We start from the raw sequence: 20,198 nt of genomic DNA, 5'->3' as shown, positions 1-20,198 counted from the left end.
CTGTTTGTCAGCAAGGTCGTGGAGTGGAATACAAATGCCCACGACGTCTCCGAATCCATTTTGCCTTGACAGCACCTACGTGTCAAGGGTGTAAGCGAACGCTCTCTTCATCGAATCTCTATTGGCATTATTTAAAAGAGAAATGACGCTCCTCGTCTAAGGGGCATGATTGGTGTAAATGGGAGGCTATACGTGGGATGCGGATACGTCTTAAAAAGGGGAGCGGGATCTGGGAAACTGGAGAGTCAGGGGACTGGGAATAAGTATTGAGGAGGAGAAAAATGTAATCCCTGAGCTAGTTTGCTGAATAAGCACCAAGGCTCTAACCTCTGAAGGTGAAATATAATCTGTTCTCACTGGCAGACACGTAACAGCTGCGCTGAAAGAAGGCTAAATCATCAAACTCTGTGCGTGTGTGTTTGTGTATGTGTGTGTGTGTGTGTGTGTGTGACATAATCTATCTGTTTCGTCATTTTTTTCCTGTCTTCCAATCTGTCCCCTTTGTCACACACACAGACACACATATACACACATTCACATCTTCGTAATGGTATAAAGACGGCAGCCAAACAAACTGAACAAACTAATATGCTGTAATACGTTCAAATTCCTCTCATCTCTGGTGAAGATCGACTTGGGGCTTGCAAACATGACAGAAACAGAGAAACATACAAATAATATGGCAGTGGGTAGCATCATCCACAGCTAAACACGTAAGCAGACTGTTAAAGCGTCTGCCAAACATCACTCAATGGAATAATAGATTTATCATTTGGCAGATGAAGGTTTTTGTTTTTTTTTCATATGTCTCCATACAGCAGAATAGTGGATAATTTATTGGATGTTGTGAGATTTGGTTTTTGGTTGTCCTGACCAATTTCCTCTTTCAAGATTAAGGCGACCAACACAACATGAGTGGGTCTTCTCCCTTTGAAAACCGTGGAGTGTTTTAGCATTTTTAACGTCTGCTGGCCCAGCAGGTGTCCTTCTCTTCAAAAACCTGCCAATCTTCTTTCTTTCATGTGTCTGTTCCCTTCAGATCTGAACACAACCACAGCACTTGACCCTAGAGCTCAGGTCAAATGATGAGTCTGTCATATTTCTTTCTTCTTGGCTGTAAAGGTTTGCCTTAAGACAAAGAAAACTGATCTTTAATTGGTGCTCTGGCAAAAACTTGAGCCCTTAGCTAGTCACTTGAGCCCTTAGCTAGTCACGTTTACAATGGTTAACTGTCTCACTTCACAACCATACATTCTGACCTTGCTCCAGAAATTTCTGTTTGCTGCTCTGTTTGAAAACTGAAAAAAAAAAATTCAACAGTAACTTTTTCTTTTTCTTTTTTAATGAGCTGGTTGTGACTGTGTATTCATCTTGTGTCTGTCTCTGTTAGTGGGAGTCTGAGGAGGCAGCGGACTATGTGAGTAGATGAAGTGTGTGCTGGGTGATTCTTGGCCTTGGGCAGACTGCAGGGCCATATGGGAGAGTTTTACGTGTGTTAATGTGTGTTCACTCTAATTTCAGCATGGGAACTAACACAGACACAGCTCTTTTTAAGTCTTTGCCTGTTATTCCTCTTCTCTTCTCTTCTTCTCTTCTCTTCTCTTCTCTTCTCTTCTCTTCTCTTCTCTTCTCTTCTCCTCTTCTCTTCTCTTCTCTCCTCTCCTCTTCTCTTCTCTTCTCTTCTCTTCTCTTCTCTTCTCTTCTCTTCTCTTCTCCTCTCCTCTCTTCTCCTCTCCTCTCCTCTCTTCTCTTCTCTTCTCTTCTCTTCTCTTCTCTTCTCTTCTCTTCTCTTCTCTTCTCCTCTCTTCTCTTCTCTTCTCTCTCTGTCTCTCTCTCTTTCTTTCTTTCTCTCTCTCTCTCTCTTTATTTGCATCATTTTTTTCTCTCTTTCTGTCATTTGAGTCTTTTACCAAACACATGTTTTTTATTTGTTTCTTTTGCCCTCTTTTTCAAATTCTTTCAACACTGTGTGTTTCACAATGTTGCAAAGACTTTAAAGTGATGTAATAAACTGCAGTTACCATCCAAAGTTTAAAACGCCACAGTCAATATCAAAGGCTCGAAACAGACGTGGCAGTCATAATAACAACTGAACACGTGTGTATTTGTAAGTGTCGGCATGCCTTTGCGCGTGGTATTGCGCGTGTACGAGTGAACAGAAGTGTTTGATGTCATTACAACTCGTTTTCTCTCTGCCTCTGTGTTGCCACATATATGATCACACACACACACACACACGCACACGCACCCACAACACACTTCATGCCTCCTGCGCTACTACAGGGTCCTAAACCTTATTGCCTGTGTAGTGAGTGGGTGGAGCAAAGAGGTGAGGTAAGGTGGTGCTGGTGGGCTGAGACAGGCAGGGATTTTAGTGGTAATGTGTAGGTTTTGCAGAAGTCAAAGTCAAAGGCCATTTAATAAGAGAAATTGAGCTTTCTGGCAGAGCAGATAGGAAACAAGATGGGTGATATTACCCATTGGGATGAGGGTCAACCAATAAAGAGCAGAGGAGAGACCCAAGACTCTCTGAGTCCCAAATGCTTTTTTTTTTATTCATAGTGTTCAAGAAACATCATCATCTTTCTTTCTTTCTTTCTTTCTTTCTTTCTTTCTTTCTTTCTTTCTTTCTTTCTTTCTGTCTTTCTTTCTTTTTCTTCAGTCTTGCTTTTCATTTTGTCACACACACACACACACACACACACACACACCACTGATAGGCAGAGGAGAAAGGATTTACATTTTCATTCAGTTATTCCCTTTCTCTGACGCATTACTGGTGAAGTGAGTCGATTGTTTGGGCATGGAGGTTGGGCGAGGGTAGGGGTTGCTAAGCAGTTGAATGTACTCAGGGTTTTGGATTGTGTTTGTGTGCATGTGTGTGTGTGTGTGTGTGTGTGTGTGTGTGTGTGTGTGTGTGTGTGTGTGTGTGTGTGCGCGTGCACTGGGGTCAAGAGAGGCCATGAAGCAAAGAAGCCAAGAGAAGAGTATGAATGTGTGTGAAGTCAGTGCAACATGGCTGTGTGTGTATGTGTGTGTCTGTCTGTCTGTCTGTCTGTCTTTCAGCAGTACAGTGTCTTCATCTTGTGTGTCTGCCATTGTCTGTTGGGTGTTTTAGTGTTGCTTCTGAGACACTCAGGGGCAGATTCTGCCTTGCATTCTCTAACTTCTCTGCTATTTTAAGTTAAAATCAATCAAATCCTATTTACATTAAGGCTCCTCTATGAAATGATAATGTCTCCTGCATTAAGAACGGTATTGTAAAGTAAGGCAGAGCAGGTAAAAAGTTGATCTGATTGACGAAAGCACCAGTTTCTCTATCTCAGACAGGAAATGACAACCCCAGACAATCGTGTCTGACTAAAAAGCCCATCCTACATTCAGCAACAAGGTCTAGCTTTTTTGAATATATTTTTGGAAACACAGAGCTCTCTTCTCTCTCTCTCTCTCTCTCTCTCTCTCACTCTCTCTCTCTCTCTCTCTCCTCTTTTTATTCAAACTAACTTTTTTTCACTCTCTCCTCAGCATACTGAAAACTTGTCAGCTTTATTCCAAGGTTACAGAGCTGGGGGATCTCAGCTGTTCAGAGAGATTACTCTGACTGTAATTGCAGTGCTGGATCTTAATGGGTCTTTCTTATGCTTGTGTTGTAACATTCCTTGTTTGACACCTACACCAATATTTAAAAGTCTAACTATAAAAAGGTTGGAACTTGCCCCCCATCTCTCTCTCTTTCTTCCTTCCTTTCTTATTGCAGTGTGGTTGTTAATGATTCGTGACAGGCTAGTGGTTCCTAACAGATCTAAGTCCACTTGTCTCACTACAGATTAAGAGATTCCAGATATAAGGGGCCTCCCAACATGGTGGTCTATGTAAACCAAACATTACAGGTTACCGTGCGTCGACAGTCTGTCCTATTCAAAGGTGCAAAGATCAATACATTTCATGATACATTTCTTTTTCTTTTCTTTTTTTTTTTTTCTTTTTTTGCATTTCATCACAAATCGTTTTATTACATACCCTGCCCCTTTATCACAACCCCCTTGGTGAGAAACATCTGAAAACAGGCCCACATTGGCCATTCAGCATGATTAGGCAGCCATGCTTTAATTAGCAAAGCACAGGCTTTTCCCCTATAATACCATGCAATAAAGATGTGAAAGAGCAGCCATGAAATGGTAATTAAAAGTGTGTTCAGACTCCCACAAGCTGAAATGGCTCATACAGTCGTACTCATTTGCATGCTAGTGGCTTGTCTGATTCTGTAAGTTCTACAGCCACGGGCGCATATGTGATGGAGTGGACAAATGAGGTTCTCCCTCCCTCTCTCTCTCTCTCTCTCTCTCTCTCTCTTTCTCTCTCTCTCAGAGAGGCTATGACTGTGGTCATATCCAGCAGAAGTCCATTCTACTACCCCCATCTGTCATGCTCCAGATGTGAGAGAGGGAGAGACAGAGAGAGGGAAAGAGAAAATTGCCATAAACCATATGACTGCCTAAGGGAAAAGTCTCTCTCTCTCTCTCTCTCTCTCTCTCTCTCTCTCTCTCTTTCTCTCTCAGCCTCTTTATTAAAAAGATTACAATAAATTATTATTATCAATAATTATAATAATAATAATAATAATAATGACGACAACAACAACAACAACAACAATAATAATAATAATAATAATAATAATAATAATAATAATAATAATAATAACAACATGTTTATGTTCTCCAATAAACAGATAAGTTCATAGCCCCTAAAATGATGACATCATGTAGTCCGGAAAATGTAGGTACAGGTACTTCCTTTCCGCATGGAAAAAAACAGATAAGGTGTATCTTGTCTCATCCTTTCTCTCTATTTTGAAACGTTGTTTATGACATTAAAGTCTTCTCAAGCCTGAGGGAGTGATTCTGACTGTTTGCGAGTGTTTATGTGTGGGTGTTGTGGTGACTGGCTGAGTGGCTGTGTACTCAGCTGGCTAGGTGGGTTTTGATGTATGTACTCGGCGTGACTTGTACATGTTTTAACATGTCTGTCTTATCTGCACACATGAAAACACGTGTATGCTTCCAGGAGTTTACTTATAGCAACAGTAAACTGTTTTTCTACCTGTCTGGACTTACCTTGAAACTCAGTGAACATCTGTCAATTAAATAACAATAATTTGATGCCAATAACAACACATCTGCTATGCCATGACCCAAACCTGTAAGATAACCATCTCATAGGTATAAAAAAAAAGGTAAAAATGTGTTGTTGTTGGAGTTGGTAAGGTTTAACTTGAATGAGAAAACGTTGTTTACAGGTATGTCAGACCCCATGCTGTTTGTACCAGACTCAAAAGTTTTGATTTTGTTCCAAGCAGACACAAACGCACAGCTGTCTGTCATTCAAAGTCACACATCTTTACTCTCTGAATGACAAACTCTTCTGATGTGTTATTTTTAGAGAGGGTTTTTGTTGTTGTTGTTGTTGTTTCTCTTTTTGCCTTTTGCTTGCTAACGTCACTCTTTCCAAGAAACACTGAGGGAAAGAATTTGTCTTGGCTGAAATGCCTGAAGAGTGTTTTGAAGGGTTGTAGTCACACACACACACACACACACACACACGCACGCACACACACACTGACGAGATCTATTTTCTCTCTCCCTCTCCTCAGGAGGCCATTATAACGGGGCTACAGGCTGAGACCACGTATTCTGTCACTGTAGCAGCTTACACCACCAAAGGAGATGGAGCTCGAAGCAAAGCCAAAGTAGTGACCACCACAGGAGCAGGTGTGTGATTGTTTGTGTGTGTGTGTGTGTGTGGGTGTGTGTGTGTGTGTATGTGTGTATGCTGGAAGACAATGCAGGAGTTTGAATACATTACAATGTAGTTTTATGAGGTAAGAATGGTTCCTTACATGCTAAAGTGGGGCTGTTACCACAGATGCTAAATAAATCGTAGTGTCAACCGCAAACTAACCTCACTGACACTACAATACTCAATATTTTACTTATGTTTGTAACAGTATTCTGAAAACTTGAGTATTGCTATGATATAAACATAAGTGCTGTATTGCTGGAAGAATAATAGTAAAGAGGCATTGAAATAGTGGTCGTTGTCATAGCTCCTGTGCTCTGATAATAGTATAGCTTGATAACATACCGATAGCATTAGTGGTAGTAGTCTGGTAAGTAGCCATGGTTACAGCAGTGATGTTTATTCATAGGTATCAACAGACGTACATGCTGAAGAATCAGAAGTAACAACTCATTAAGCCATAAATACATTATAACATTTTACAGTCATGCATAAATGTTTATTAGCTGCACAAAAACATAGTTTGCATACACTCAGTGACCAGAAAAATAGAAACCTCTGTTCAGTGCCGTGTTGGACCCCCGTGGCCCAGCTAATAGCTGCCAAATATTGTTGCAGTGATTAAACAATGGTCCTGGTGTTAAGGCTGACCATACAGATATCAGTGCTTCACACAGCTGCCCAGAGAAGATAGATGGATGGATACTCCATTTAAGATGCAGCGTGAGAGTTAATACCAAAGGTGTTCAATGGGATTGATACCAGGGTATTGTGGTGGCTAGATCATTAACTTCATTTCACCTGAATGTTCTTTGAACCATTCCTGGACGATTCATGCACGAAACAGTGAGCTTAATCTTGCTGAAAGCACCCATCTCCTCAGGGGTACATGGTGACCATGAATGGATCAACATGAACTGCTACAACGTTGAGCCATACCCTGTTATCAAGGTTTGATCTACAGGTATTAATGGACCCAGTGGATACCAGTGTACGTTCCCCCAAATGATTACACCTCCCCCATGGGCCAGTGCGGTTGGAGTCATGCATGAGGGGTCCATCGCCCCATGTTGTTTACTCCACTCCCTGAATCTACCATCATAGTGGTGTGGTTTTTGAACCGGGATTCATCAGACCACACAATCTTTTTTCCAGTCATCGACAGTCCAGTGCTCATGTTTCTTAGCCCACTGCAAACACCTCCAGTGGATTACTGTGGACAAGAGGGGTACCCTGCATGGATGTCTTTTGTCATACCCCATACAGGCAAGAGTCCAACACATGACGTGTTCCAAAATCGGTTGTTCCAGCTCACAATCGTACTGTGACGCTAACTGTCGTACTGCGTGCGGGCGGTTTCCCGTTATGGACCCTCGCTACCCAGCATCCCCCACATTCATCCACCGACGGCTGCATCCACCATATAGCAAATGTTTTGTCTTGTGCTCTGGTTCATTCATTGCACGCCGTTGAGACTGCTGCTTTGAAAAAGCCAAGAAACTCTCTGGTCTTGGTGCCTCTCAAACCCGCCCTCCTGGCTCCCACAATCATGCCTTTTTTCGGAATCTGTCAGGTCACGCTTTAAGCCCATTCTCAGTAATCTGTTCACGTGCAAAGCGAGGGTGGAAATGGAGCTGCTTTTGCATGCACCTGTTTATGTACTTACACATATGGAAATTGCAAGGCAAGGCCACCTTTTTCTTGCAGAGGCAGGTTATGTGTTATTCTGGTCACTGAGTATACGCTCCCCATACTGACTCAGCTGAGAATAAAAGATTATTATTATCAGAGGCTTTATTGTATCATAATTTATAGATTAATGACTTATTATGAAAGCTAGCTAAAGTAAAGTGTTTTACGACAGATTCATGAGGCAACATACCTACAGTTTTCATAATGAGCATAATGGCTTGCCACCTGCATACACACACAGACACACACACACACACGTACTCTCTCTTTCTTTCCCTTTTCTTTCCTTAGTCCCAGGCAAGCCCACTATGATCATCAGCATCACCATGAGCAACACAGCTCTCATACAATGGCAACCGCCCAAAGAGATGGTGGGAGAGCTTATCGGTTTCCGACTACAGTACAAACGTGAGGAGGAGGAATCGTTCACCACCCGTGACTTTAAGAAGACCGACGGCCACTTCACCGTCACTGGGCTGCACAAGGGCGCCACCTACGTCTTCAAACTCTGCGCCAAGAACCGTGCAGGCCATGGGGAGCAATACGTCAAAGAGATCACCACTCCGGATGACGTGCCCAGCAGCTACCCGCAAAATCTTAGCGTGGTTGGTTTAACGACCACCACCACAAAACTGGCCTGGGAACCTCCGCCGTTGGCAGAGAGAAACGGGAAGATAGTGCGATACGAGGTGGTGTACAGAGACATTAACAGTCAGCAGAATCAAACCAACAGCACGACCGACACCGAGATGACGATTCAAGGCCTAAAACCAGACACGACCTATGACATCCGAATCAGAGCGTTCAGCAGTAAAGGAGGTGGCCCTCTTAGCCCCAGCATTCAGAGCAGAACTATGTCTACCTCTATGCCTGGTAATTGTGTACATACACAGTCACAAATAAACACACACACACATATATACGCACACACACATAAATACGCACACACACAGGCGTACCCACAAGCTTACAGACTCTCCTCACACTTTCAATGCATCATGTTTTGTTGTTCGAATAAATCCATTCCTACATACTGGGAATACACAATCATAAACAATTCACTTGCCAACCCTAGGATTTTGAAACACATAGACTCGCACATAAACACACACACAGAGCAGATGGTTGAGGGAAAGAGCAGATGCATGGTTTGTGGAGGCTGGTGCTAACTGGACCACAGTGGTAAAACTAGCATAACTGATGCACAGCAACACACACACTTAGACCTACACACACTGAGAATTTTACAATCCTCCTGTACAAGCTTGAATTAGACACACCCAAAAGAATCACAACCAACTTATCCATGCTGAAATTAAGTGCAGGCACAAACACAGAAGTCTCCTCCACACTTACATTAGCACAGCTGCTTAGCAGAAATGAGGAAATCTTCTCACACAGTATGTTTTGAATCAAAGTGTCAAGCATCCAACTGAATGACCACTTGTCATTCCACCAAGTCAAATTTCTTCAATCACCAGGGTTTTTGTTTTTTGTATTTTTTTTTTCTTCTTTTTTTTAATTGACAGGTTTTTACATTAACTCATTTCTGAGGTTTTTTTTTTTTTTTACTTTTGAAGTATCTTATAAGCTCCTTGTTGCTGTAGGCTTTTGCTGACACTTGGTCATAAGCACAAAGTCATGCAAATACACCAGCAGCTGTCAGAAGAATGTTAGCGCTCGACACATTACCTAGTCATGTGCCCATTTGTTTCTCGCAGAGTTCACCAAAAACTTTGGTGTGAAAGCTGTGATGAAAACGTCCGTCCTGCTCACATGGGAAGTGCCGGAAACCTACAAGTCTCACGTGCCTTTTAAGGTAAGAAAGCTCTGAGTTATAGGATACAGTGTATTAGACCATGGAGACTTAGGTTTACACAAACAGAGGCTGAACCTGAGACAAACTGTAATAGTGCATGAAATGTTGGGATACAGTAAGTGAAATACAGGTAGACATTGTTTAATAGCAAGATAGGGTTTGTGACACAAAGAGACCATATGTGGGTCGGTTTGTAAAAAACAGGAAGATAACATGGGAGAAATAGCGAGAACACTTGCTAAACAGAGAAGGAAGAATTTGCTGCGTCCCTGTTACTGCAGCTGACTGAGGGTTTATTTAGAGTCTCATTGTAAAACATAAAACATAAAGTCTTTTGCATGAAAAAACCTTTAGATGTTTTTTTTTTGTTTCTTTGTTTTTAACGGTGTCTGTCCATTGGAAAGGACATAACCAAACTTTGAATGGACTTATTTGTTCAGAGTAATTGAATTTGCAGTAACAAATTTGATGGTATGATAATCTTAGTAACTGTATCCATTCTAGCATGTGTGTTCACAGTCTGTAGATTTGTTCTCAGTCTAAGCTTGTGTAAACCTGGATGCCCCCTGCTGGCAGATCCTGTACAACCAGCAAAGTGTGGTGGTCCCAGGGGATTTGAAGAGGAAGCTGATTACTGGTCTGCAGCCAGATACGGACTACTCCTTCGTTCTGATGAGTCGCGGAAACAGCGCTGGCGGACTCCAGCAACAGGTTTCTATCCGGACCGCTCCGGACCTCCTTACAACTAAGCCAGCGCAACACAGCCATGACCCAGAGGAGGGAGGCAAACTCACCATTGCCCTGCCCAAGCTCAAGACAACTTCAGCAATCAGGTCAGTGAAAGTGTTGTACAAAGAGGAGCGAATGAGGGATAAAGATTTCAGTGATGTCACAGGGAAATGACACATACACGGAAAACAAGAGAACGTTTAGTTTCGTACCGAGCCAGCAGATTCTCAATGCTCAATCCGGAGCTTGCTTTGTTGAGTTATTTATACATGTCTGACACCAGATTAGCATCCACACTAATATCATCTCACTTTTACTCTTTCTGGAACATTCCTATGGTATACTCTTATCATTGCCGAGCTAGCACTGTTGTTTTGGAAAACAACCATTGTCTACTACCATCATCAGTGTTACGTCTAGACTAATAGTCACCCCAGTCTGCACTTCACATAGAGAGAGAGAGAGAAAGCAGAGGAGGGAAATGCCTGTGTTTTTAGATATTGTGCTTTTGGGAAAGTGCCAATGAGTGCAAATGCCCCCCTGCTGCTCTCGAACTTGCACAAAAAAACAAAGCCTAGAGGGGTATGCGGATACCAGAGAGGATTTTTACAGTGACGTTGCAGTGCCAAAGTCTCTAAGCCAAGAATGAGGCAGCACCGGAATTCCAATTAACCTATTGCCTTCAACCCGATAGCATAAATCTATAGCCCAGACCAGGGTGTGAGCGCAAATGCCATCTGGAACCAAAAACACATTCTCTTTTCCCTTTTGCCTGCCAGGCAGACCTTATAACTACCTTGTTATTCTCTCATTGCCTTGCCAGCCAAGAACATTAGAGATATCGACTTGAGCGTGCATCCGTCAATCAGGATCCCTCGATCAGTCATACCCCTTATTACAGTCATCGGACGTACACACCAGCTAAACCACTCAAAAATGAGAGGAGGGGAAGACATGTAGAGGGAGAGAGAGAGAGAGAGAGAGAGAGAGAGAGAGAGAGGATGAGTCACTGACTTAATTGTGTTTCAAGTGTTTCTTTCAAGACATTATGTACACCAAAGCCAAGAGGCCGAAGAAGAAGAAGGGAAAAAAAGATCTTTGAGAGCAATCAGTGTCTTAATGTTCAAAAACATCTCTTCAGCACAATCACTGATGGAGGACGTGCAAATGCAACACAAGTCAAACTCATATTTATCTCAAGGGGAAATGTGTGTGTGTGTGTGTTTGTGTGAGTTTGAAGGTTATAGCTCAGTATTAGGGATTGCTCTTTGTTTGATGGAAGCATTTCTTCCTAGTTTCCCAACAAGACTCAACTGTTAAAGAAGAACACCATTGTAAATGACAATTTGGTGGAGAGCAGTTTTGAAATCCAGAGCTAGAGAAAGCACCTAACATAGGCCATTAGAGGCTCTTTACCCGTTCTCATAGCCTATACATTCATACTTCAACATTCACCCTGTTTCTTCATAAAAACTCAAATATCATACCCTTACTTCCAAATCCCCAATAGTTATCGAGTCACGTGGTTATTACACTGCTATTACTATGTTACACAGTACTATGCATTTTTCAAGCTTTGTAATCTAAGCAATTGACTTATAGCAATATACATTACCTACTAATTGCAAATGATTACACAGTACCAGTGCAGTGTCACTTCAAAATGTATTACCAATTAATCAAACAAAGTGTGAACTCACACTTTTCGTTCATCCATCATCTGTCATTCCTGATGTGATTCCTATAGTCCCTGTCAGATTGCGTTTGACATGAATGGCTGTGTGTTTGTCATGGCTGTTATCATTGTCAAGACAAATGTTTGACTGATCTTTCTCTTTGTAGATGGTACTACATAGTTGTGGTTCCTCTGACTCCAGCTACACGGCAGCGCTGGGGAAGCCCAGAAGACATGGACCTGGATGAGGTGTGTGTGTGTGTGTGTATGTGTATCTGTGTATGTGTGCTTGTCTGTAACGTGAAGGGGTAGAGTCCCAGTGCATGTGTATGTGTACGTGTATATGTGTGTGTGTGTGTGCGCCTATAAAATGTGAAATCAGCTCTAAATGAATATTAGTGCTCTTTCGTGGATATGGATATTAATATGGAGGCTCTGAAGTCAACAGTTATTCAAATTTACCAGTATAGAGTTGTTCTGGGTACCTTAAACCGCTGCTCTTAGCACTTTTCTTCTACTGTCTTATTAATACAGACCTTTTGGGCACCAACACACTCTTGCTTTCCCTTTGTCATGACTTAGCTTTCTTTCAATGTTCCTGCCGTTTGCAAAATGAAAAATAGTGGGAAGAATTAAAAAAAAAAAAAAAAGCCTAGCCTTACTGAATATCAAAAAAGCATCTGTGCTTATAAAATAAACATGCCCAGATCCAGAAGAGGTTTTGAGACGGCACGGGTTGCGTTCTCTTTTTTAAACATTCTCGTTCCTAACAGTGGGAATCACACAGTCAATCTGCTGCACTGTCAGGATAAAAATTGGAGTCCTTCTCTCTCTTTCTCTCTCTCTCTCTCTCTGTCTCTCTCTGTCTCTCTCTCACTCTCTCTCTATCTTTCTTCCTTTCTCTATTTCTTCCTAGCTGGGGTTTGTTGTTTTGGATGCAGGCAAATGAATAGAGAATTGCTTGAGGGACTCCGGGGCTGCATTTGCTGTTTATTACAGCATAGTTATTATTGTTGTTCCATGTGCTTCTTTTCTCTCTCTCTCTCTCTCTCTCTCTCTCTCTCTCTCTCTCCCTCTTTCTCTCTGATCTTACCACAGACCATTGGCATATTGGATTCACTCAGATTTAATCCCAATTCACCCACTTTGATTGTGTCTAGATTTGTGGGGGATTTTTTTTCACAAAGATTGCGTTTATGCGCTGTGCCACTCCTGCTGACTGTCTACATGGTGCGAATGGATATAGGGAGATAGAGACAAAAGAGGGGGAGGGTCATTCTTTGTAAGAAATATTTATGGTAGGCAGAGACTCAGCTAACTGTCTGGCCAGAGACTCTATAAATTTGTGACACTTCTGACCCGTTCACCACACTTTCAAAGCCCATCTGTGACCTACTGACCTTCGTTGATCACCTTAGAAATGATGAACAGCACGCTGCTCAAACTATCAGACCAAGTGGACCCGGAAGAATGCGTGTGTGTGTGTGTGTGTGTGTGTGTGCGCGTGCACGCGCGCGTGTGTGTGTGTTTGTGTGTGTGTGTCTGTGTGTGTGTATTAATATATCTTCATGTTCCTGTTTCCAGCTGCTTGAATCCAGTGCAGAGGTGAACATGAGGAAGAGGAGAAGGAGGGAACTTCAGGCCTACCCAAAGCCATACATCGCAGCCAAGCTGGACTCTTTACCTGAAACATTCACCCTGGGAGATGAACGCACCTACAATGGCTTCTACAACAAACCCCTGCCCGGAGAACAACAATACATCACTTTTATCCTGGCAGCTCTGAAGGACCATGACTCAGTGAGTTAGCAAATGCACATTTACATTACGTATGTGTGTGTGTGTTTGTGTGCATGTGTATGTGAGTCATGCCTCAGAAATCTGCTCAGGACTCCCATACACCACAACCATGACATACACACACACACACACATACACACACATTTCTAATCTTAGTAATCAATACAATGTAGCACAGAGCACTGGAAGAAAATGAGAAGAGGAGAGGTGAGGAGAGGAGAACAGTGGAGATAAATGGAGGAGAACAGAAAAAAGGAAAAAAAAGAGAAAGAAAGCAGAGGGATGTAGAAAAGGACACAGTGGTTCTCTGTGACTCCCTCATGACTGGTAAACAAACTGGGGACTGTGAAATTGGATAAAAGAACTCGCCTCTATGAGTAGCAGGACCATTTAAAGCAAAGAAGGACGAGAAGAGGGGGGGGGGATAAAAGGAATAATGAAAGAAAGTGAGATATAAATAAGTGAAGTCACGATTGCTTAAACACTCTCCCTCTGTCTCTCCCTCTCTCTCCCACCCCCCCCCCTTCCTCTCTTTCTGTCTCTGTCTCTCTCAAAGTTGCATTTGTAAATTGCCTGGCTGCAGTGAAGGAAAGAGCATTATTCACTCTGTTGGACGTGTTTCCCATCAGATAGTGCTACTCAAATTGATCACTCCCCCCCCACCCCCTCTGAGAATATCTAAGTGCACCTTTTTCTTTTGTGTTTTTCTGACTGTGGTGTCAAAGAGGGATGACTGCCGCCATTTCTCAAAATAACTTAAAGTCTGCGTGTCACTGTTCTGTTTTCCTGTCTGAATCAAAAAGTTCAAGAGAAAAAAAGGAAAAGAGAACAAGACAGAGAGACCAAGAAGGAGAGAAAAGAGACGCAGAAAGGGACAGAATTAGGAGGTGGGTGGAGGAGGGTGGGAGACAAAATGATCCGAAGGTATTGACCTCTCAACTCCGCTATGTGCCTCATGAAAACTGGATAAGAGAATCTCCCTGCCGAGAATCCTCCACATTAAATTACCCCAGAGACTAATGTTAGCCCAGCGTTAGCTTGGCCTTAGCGTTAGCCGTACATCTGGAGCTGCACATCTATTTTTAGTCTGGCGCTAATAGAGTGAAAGTTCCATGGGCTGTCAGGGCTAACACAAAGTGAGGGCTTTGCACAGTCACTTTAAGTGAATTACATCCAGCAAATTGATCCATTTAACTTTATTATATGACACGCTCGTTGGGGCTACGCGCATGCCCTGCTCCACAAACAACTTCATCAAGGTGAAAATGAGAGATCTGTTTTTCGACCACTGTAAAATTCCAGTCACCTTCTGGATAAATTTATAATGGAATGTCTGTTTTTGTAATGGCTTTTTAATAACCTGTACTAACTAATGAATGAATAGACACAGTGGAGAATACTGCAGTGCTTAAAGAAGACGTTAAGAGAATGGTAAGGGTGGAGCAGAAAGGGTAAAAACATACAGTATATCCTGTAGATAAAGCTGACAGAACTGTTTCAATTGGATAAAATACCACTTGTGTCCCCAAGACACTCAACACCACAAGGGTACGCTCTAAGAATGTCTCATCAAATCAATAACCTTTCATAGCATTTAACGTTCTTAGAACGTTCTGCGAATGTTTGAGTGTTTTTAGAAGCTCAGAAACACCTGGACAAAATTTTGCTCCTGAAATATTGTCCCATTACTTTAACTGTGTTTTGAGAACACAGAAATAGCCTAAAACAATTAAACTCTTATGACAGTGCTCTAGAACAGTTAGAACTCTATCCAGAGAATCATAAAAGAGAGAGAGAGAGAGACAGGGACAGAGTCACGGGTCATGTTTGAGTGGGTGATTCTTTTTTTCTCTGTGCTAACAGTATCGAGGGACTTTGTGCCCTGGGGAGGTGGCACTCAACAAAGTAAATATTAATGGTACCTGAGCTCTTTGTCAACCTCTCTTGCAGAATGACCCTCAACAGCCATACAATCAAAACCTCTTTTTGAAAACCCTCGCCCCCTTACTGAGCGCATAGTATGTGCTGTTTCTACATTCCCTTTAAACTGGGAATATATCTGCTCTCTTCTACAAAGCTATCCAGCGCTTTTCATTTTTTTGAATGGAATGAGCCATTTTCTGGTTCTGGGTTCTATACCAGGTTTTCTGAGGGTTCTGGAAAAATCCATAAGACACGGTAAAACTTTTTAGCAATTCGGAAATGTGTCTACAAAGACCAACAATATGTGTCCTCTGTACGCTCATTCCTCAACACATGCTTTCCCTTCTTTTCGTCTCTCTCTTTTTCTTACTACCTCTGCTGTGTTCACTCGTTCGTCGGCTAAGATGTGTTGCTAAAGCGATTAGGCTCCAAGTTAGTGGCAGAGGGCTTGTGGATGTGGCCGCTTTGAAGATTTGCCAAAGCTTTTCCACCCTACAGAGGCTTCACTATAATTGGTTCGGGCTTGTACCGAATCATTTCTGGGAGGAAATCTGATTGACTTGTACAGAAACCTATGACAAGAGGTCTCCACACATGTCTCACCTTCGTGTCAGCTTCATTTTGGAAGTCTGATTGTAGATCAGGAGACCTGAGAGGAATTAAATGTAATCCATTGAGCTCTAAATGCAAATGCCTTTTCTATGGAGAGTGAGAAGTGAATTTGCCACACAAACATATTAACATATTTCAGAAACAGGGTTACCTGAGGAAAAGAAGGTTATTATGGGTTTGGAGACACTAGAAAAAACCAATATGCATATATTTTGAATATGTGTTATACACAGAAACAAAGTTTGATTTCATTTAAGTTGTTGTAGCTGTTCCTCAATGCTGATTCTAAAGGTATGCATTCTCTCTCTCTCTCTCTCGTTGTTCTGTTGCTTGGTTCTATCTGCTCTGTAGAAGACATTTGTGGCGAGTCCATATTCAGACCCAATGACAGTGAAACTGCACAGTGGGATGTCCAGGCATCCAGAGGACCCAGAGATGCTCTGGGTGATGGGGCCCGTCCTTGCTGTCATCCTCATCATCATCACAGTCATTGCTATCCTGCTATTTAAGAGGTAAGGCATCCATAAGCTTTTTTTAAATTTTTTTTTATTTTAAGGAAGAATTACTATGTGTTATTGTGACAACAATGTTGTTTAGCTATATTTCCTCTTTTTCACAAGGGTCATTTGTTTGAACAAGTTTTTTTTTTTAATTTTCTTGTTGCAATCACTGTTTTTGACACTAAAGCAAACAGACAACATAGCTGGCAGTTCAGAATCTGGATTCTTGTGTGCATATATTATTTAGGCAATTAAAACTGACGAATTCCTAAAAGATGAAATTTGAGTGCAACAACAAATTCAACGTATTTCCAGAAACGATTTTCAAACGTACCGGACAGTTTCTTTAAGCAAAATTCGCTTTCCAAGATGCACAAACTGTGTTCAGTTTAATGGTATGGAAAAGGTCCGTTAAAGCAAAGGGAGTAACCTTTTGTTCTCCCTGGTGCATCTTAATTATAGAAGAGCTAACTATGCTTGTGTACAGAACATCTTTCCCTCAAGTGCCTTAGTGCTTTAGTGTCAAGAATTGAGTTCTATCCAAGATAAAACAGCTCCCTCTCTCCCTGCTCTCGGGTAAAAATAGCCAGGCTTTCTCTCAGCAGTATGTGGATGGTCCCAGTCCCTCAACCAGACACATACAAAAATGCTGACTCATTCTGACATGACAAAAAAACATCTAATGTAGAATTTGCCGGAAGAAAGAGAGGAAAACGAAGCTAGAACTAAACTAAGCCTTTTTCCTCAGAGGTGGATTATACGTTGTCCTAAAATACACCACACTCAAAGTGAAGATTGTCCATTCAAAGCACAATTTAATTTATGGTTAGACTTACTCTTTAAGTCTATCCCATCTCCTCAGTCTAGAATTGCATAAAGGAAGCGTTTCTTACGAGAAACAGTCTGAAAATCCCAAAGATGTGTAAACCAGAGAGGTCCATGGAGAAGTCCTCTGGTCATCAACTTTTATAATAATGTCAATCCCATCTCCGCTGTTACCAACTGTCTTGTCTGTTTGTACTCAGTGTTTTATCATTTTTCTTACTGGAGGTTTTACTTATCGTTTCAGTGACCTTTGCAGCAGTATATAGTGGCTCCTTTGGGCTAAGTCTGAGTTAACACAAATCCAAACAGATTCAAACCACCAGACATAAAATCTCTCCCCAAGACCATCCCCAGAGTGTCAAGTGTTTGCCGTGTTTAAATTATTTTGTCTTCTCCTTTGACGTTGGAGAGAAAGCTGAAGTACCTTTTTTTCTGTCTATTTCATTTTTGCTAGAAGTGTCTGTATATAATATCTACATGGCAAATTTTATTATCTGTCATTTGCTGTTCCAGTTTCTCTCTAGTTGTTCCATTTACAGGATTCTCAGATATGAAAGCCAGACAGTTAAAATTAACATGCATATGAAATAACCATACATTTCCCTTCAATCTCTCACCACAGTATGAATAAACCACATCTTCCTTGCATCTTAAGAGAAAATGCTTTATGAAGAAAAAAAAATGCTGTTGAAAAATATTGTTTGGGATTATTATGCAAGTAGGAATATAAATTCACAGCGTGCAGAGGCAGAATGCATTTCTCAAATGTCAGTGCCTCACATCTGAAAAAAAAAGATGAAAAGTTGAAAAAATGTGACAAATAGGGTGGTGGAGAGGAGAGGAGAGGAGAGGAGAGGAGAGGAGAGGAGAGGAGAGGAGAGGAACAGAGCAGAGTTGGTCAGTCAGGTGCCATTATTGTTCTTCATACTGAGCTCAAACAGAGATGCTGTGTGGCATCTCACCAGACTGTACTTTTCAAAATCTCTCTTTCTCTCTGACTTTTGTCTTCTTTTTTGTTTGTTTGTTTGTTTGTTTTCTACCCTTCGCATTCTCATTACTTTCTTTATTGGACACAGCAAACAGGAGAGGTGGGTGCTCTTTCTGTTTTTTTTTCCACAGTGTTTTCCCCCGGCTTTGCTCACAGACTTGTCTTTCATGCCCTTCAGTCTAGTCTCTTCCTTTTCTTATTTACTCTTCCTCAACTCCGCTAATGTAAAGACTTCGAAAGAGTAATACAATCAGTTATTTTAGTTTTTGTGCTGTCTAGACCATGTCATCACCCTTCACAGGGAGTGTGTTGGATTGACTTGCTGCGTGTGAGTGAGGTTGTATTTAAATTCTGTTTGGTATATAGACAGTTCATTAGCAAAATTGTGTGAAACATATGAAACTTAACCTTGGCCTCAACACTGTGATTTTAGCATGTTAGCGTAATGCTTCTGTTGGTGTGTGTCATGTTGTAGTTGTATGACAGCTGCAGAAGAGTGTGTCTGTAATTAGTCTGCATATCTGTCAGCTGCCTGACGAGTTAATTGCACAGTCTGTTTGTTTTCACACACCCTTGTGGTGGAAATTAGAGGTTTAAATGAGCGCAACCCAAAACTGGGCCACCTCACACTCTTAACAGCTGTGCGTGTACTGAAGGAGCCATTTCACATGTAAACAGTTCCACCTGCTGTGTGTGTGTGTGTGTGTGTGTGTGTGTGTGTGTGTGTGTATCTGTGTGTTTGTGTGTCTGTCTGTCTGTCTGGTTGTCTTTATGATTACATGTATGCATTAGTGCTCACACGTCTGGTTTCTCTGCTCTCCAGGAAACGCACATCTCCTTCAGTGAAAGACGAACACTCAGCAGGAGTGAAGGACTCTCTGCTGGCGCACTCCTGTGATCCTGTGGAGATGAGGAGACTCAACTATCAAACACAAGGTACACACACACACACACAGACACACACAAGCATATCTCCTCACGACGGTGATGGGCTCAGGGAGTGACTGATTCACCATAACTTGATTGTTGACTGCCAGTACTCAGACATAAAGAGCAGGACCTCTGGTACACTCTTCTGAGTGATGATTCTATGGTCTTTACTCTTCCAATCAAAAAGCAACATATGTATGATGTCATCATCAACACTGTATCCAAAGGGACTGAATTCAGCTTTTGACTGAATCTTCTCTAGATAGCCTTCAACATATAGTCTGAGTATCTCTAAGTGTCTGTCTGTCTGCTGCTATTACACAGTCTCTAGAAGCTAGACCTTCATCCAGCTTCGTCTATAGCATGAAGATCAGCCCAGTTGTCTAACAAACTTCTGGAAAGTTCTCACAGTTTTCATTCTTAGCCTCCGCCCTCTCAGAGAACTACCAAAACTGTGGGAAGTAAATCATGGAGCTCCTGTTTACGAACACTAGCTCTTAGCTTCCACTTTTAAGACTATTTGTATACACACTGCTGTAGCTAAAGTACTGGATATCCGTCCAATGCAAGGTAGCTGCAGTGTCTCCTAATGAGATAAAATGTGAAGTCATTTGTCTGTGTGGTTGAGACTCCTGAGTGCTGAGTCAATGGATAAAATGGTTACTGAAGAAAAAAGTAATAGACTGAGTCTGCCAAATATTAAAGATGACCTCTAATTAACCAGAGGGCAGTCAGTGGAGTAAGAGTGATTGGTGCCTGGACTAATTTCATTGCTACATTTTTAGAATGATAATCAGATTAAATAGCATATTTTCAGAGCAGCACTACGTAGTAACAACTATGAGAGAGACAAGACAACTTGTATAGACTATAAAACAGTCTCTCAAGATGATTTTCTGTTACTGTTGT

At 41.7% G+C, this 20,198-nt stretch overlaps 1 protein-coding gene across 8 annotated transcripts in view; it reads left to right on the top strand.

The window, feature by feature from the left end:
* ptprfa (protein tyrosine phosphatase receptor type Fa) overlaps positions 1-20,198 on the top strand; it is a 90,495-nt gene that overhangs the window by 51,873 nt on the left and 18,424 nt on the right. For 2 of the 8 annotated variants that reach the window (XM_030792063.1, XM_030792064.1), the window contains 8 exons: positions 1,391-1,417; positions 5,651-5,768; positions 9,210-9,307; positions 9,884-10,140; positions 11,879-11,960; positions 13,296-13,511; positions 16,398-16,558; positions 19,183-19,295. In XM_030792063.1, the coding sequence (XP_030647923.1) occupies positions 1,391-1,417; positions 5,651-5,768; positions 9,210-9,307; positions 9,884-10,140; positions 11,879-11,960; positions 13,296-13,511; positions 16,398-16,558; positions 19,183-19,295 (1,072 nt within the window). Of the gene's footprint in view, positions 1-1,390; positions 1,418-5,650; positions 5,769-7,779; positions 8,362-9,209; positions 9,308-9,883; positions 10,141-11,878; positions 11,961-13,295; positions 13,512-14,597; positions 14,619-16,397; positions 16,559-18,447; positions 18,460-19,182; positions 19,296-20,198 lie in introns of all 8 variants that reach the window. The other 6 variants (XM_030792061.1, XM_030792060.1, XM_030792065.1 and 3 more) reach the window with 6 other exon arrangements.

The sequence above is a fragment of the Chanos chanos genome, chromosome 14, assembly GCF_902362185.1.
Source record: "Chanos chanos chromosome 14, fChaCha1.1, whole genome shotgun sequence".
Lineage (NCBI taxonomy): Eukaryota > Metazoa > Chordata > Actinopteri > Gonorynchiformes > Chanidae > Chanos > Chanos chanos.
Note: the sequence above shows the minus strand (reverse complement) of the source record. Positions and strands in the feature narration are given on the sequence as shown.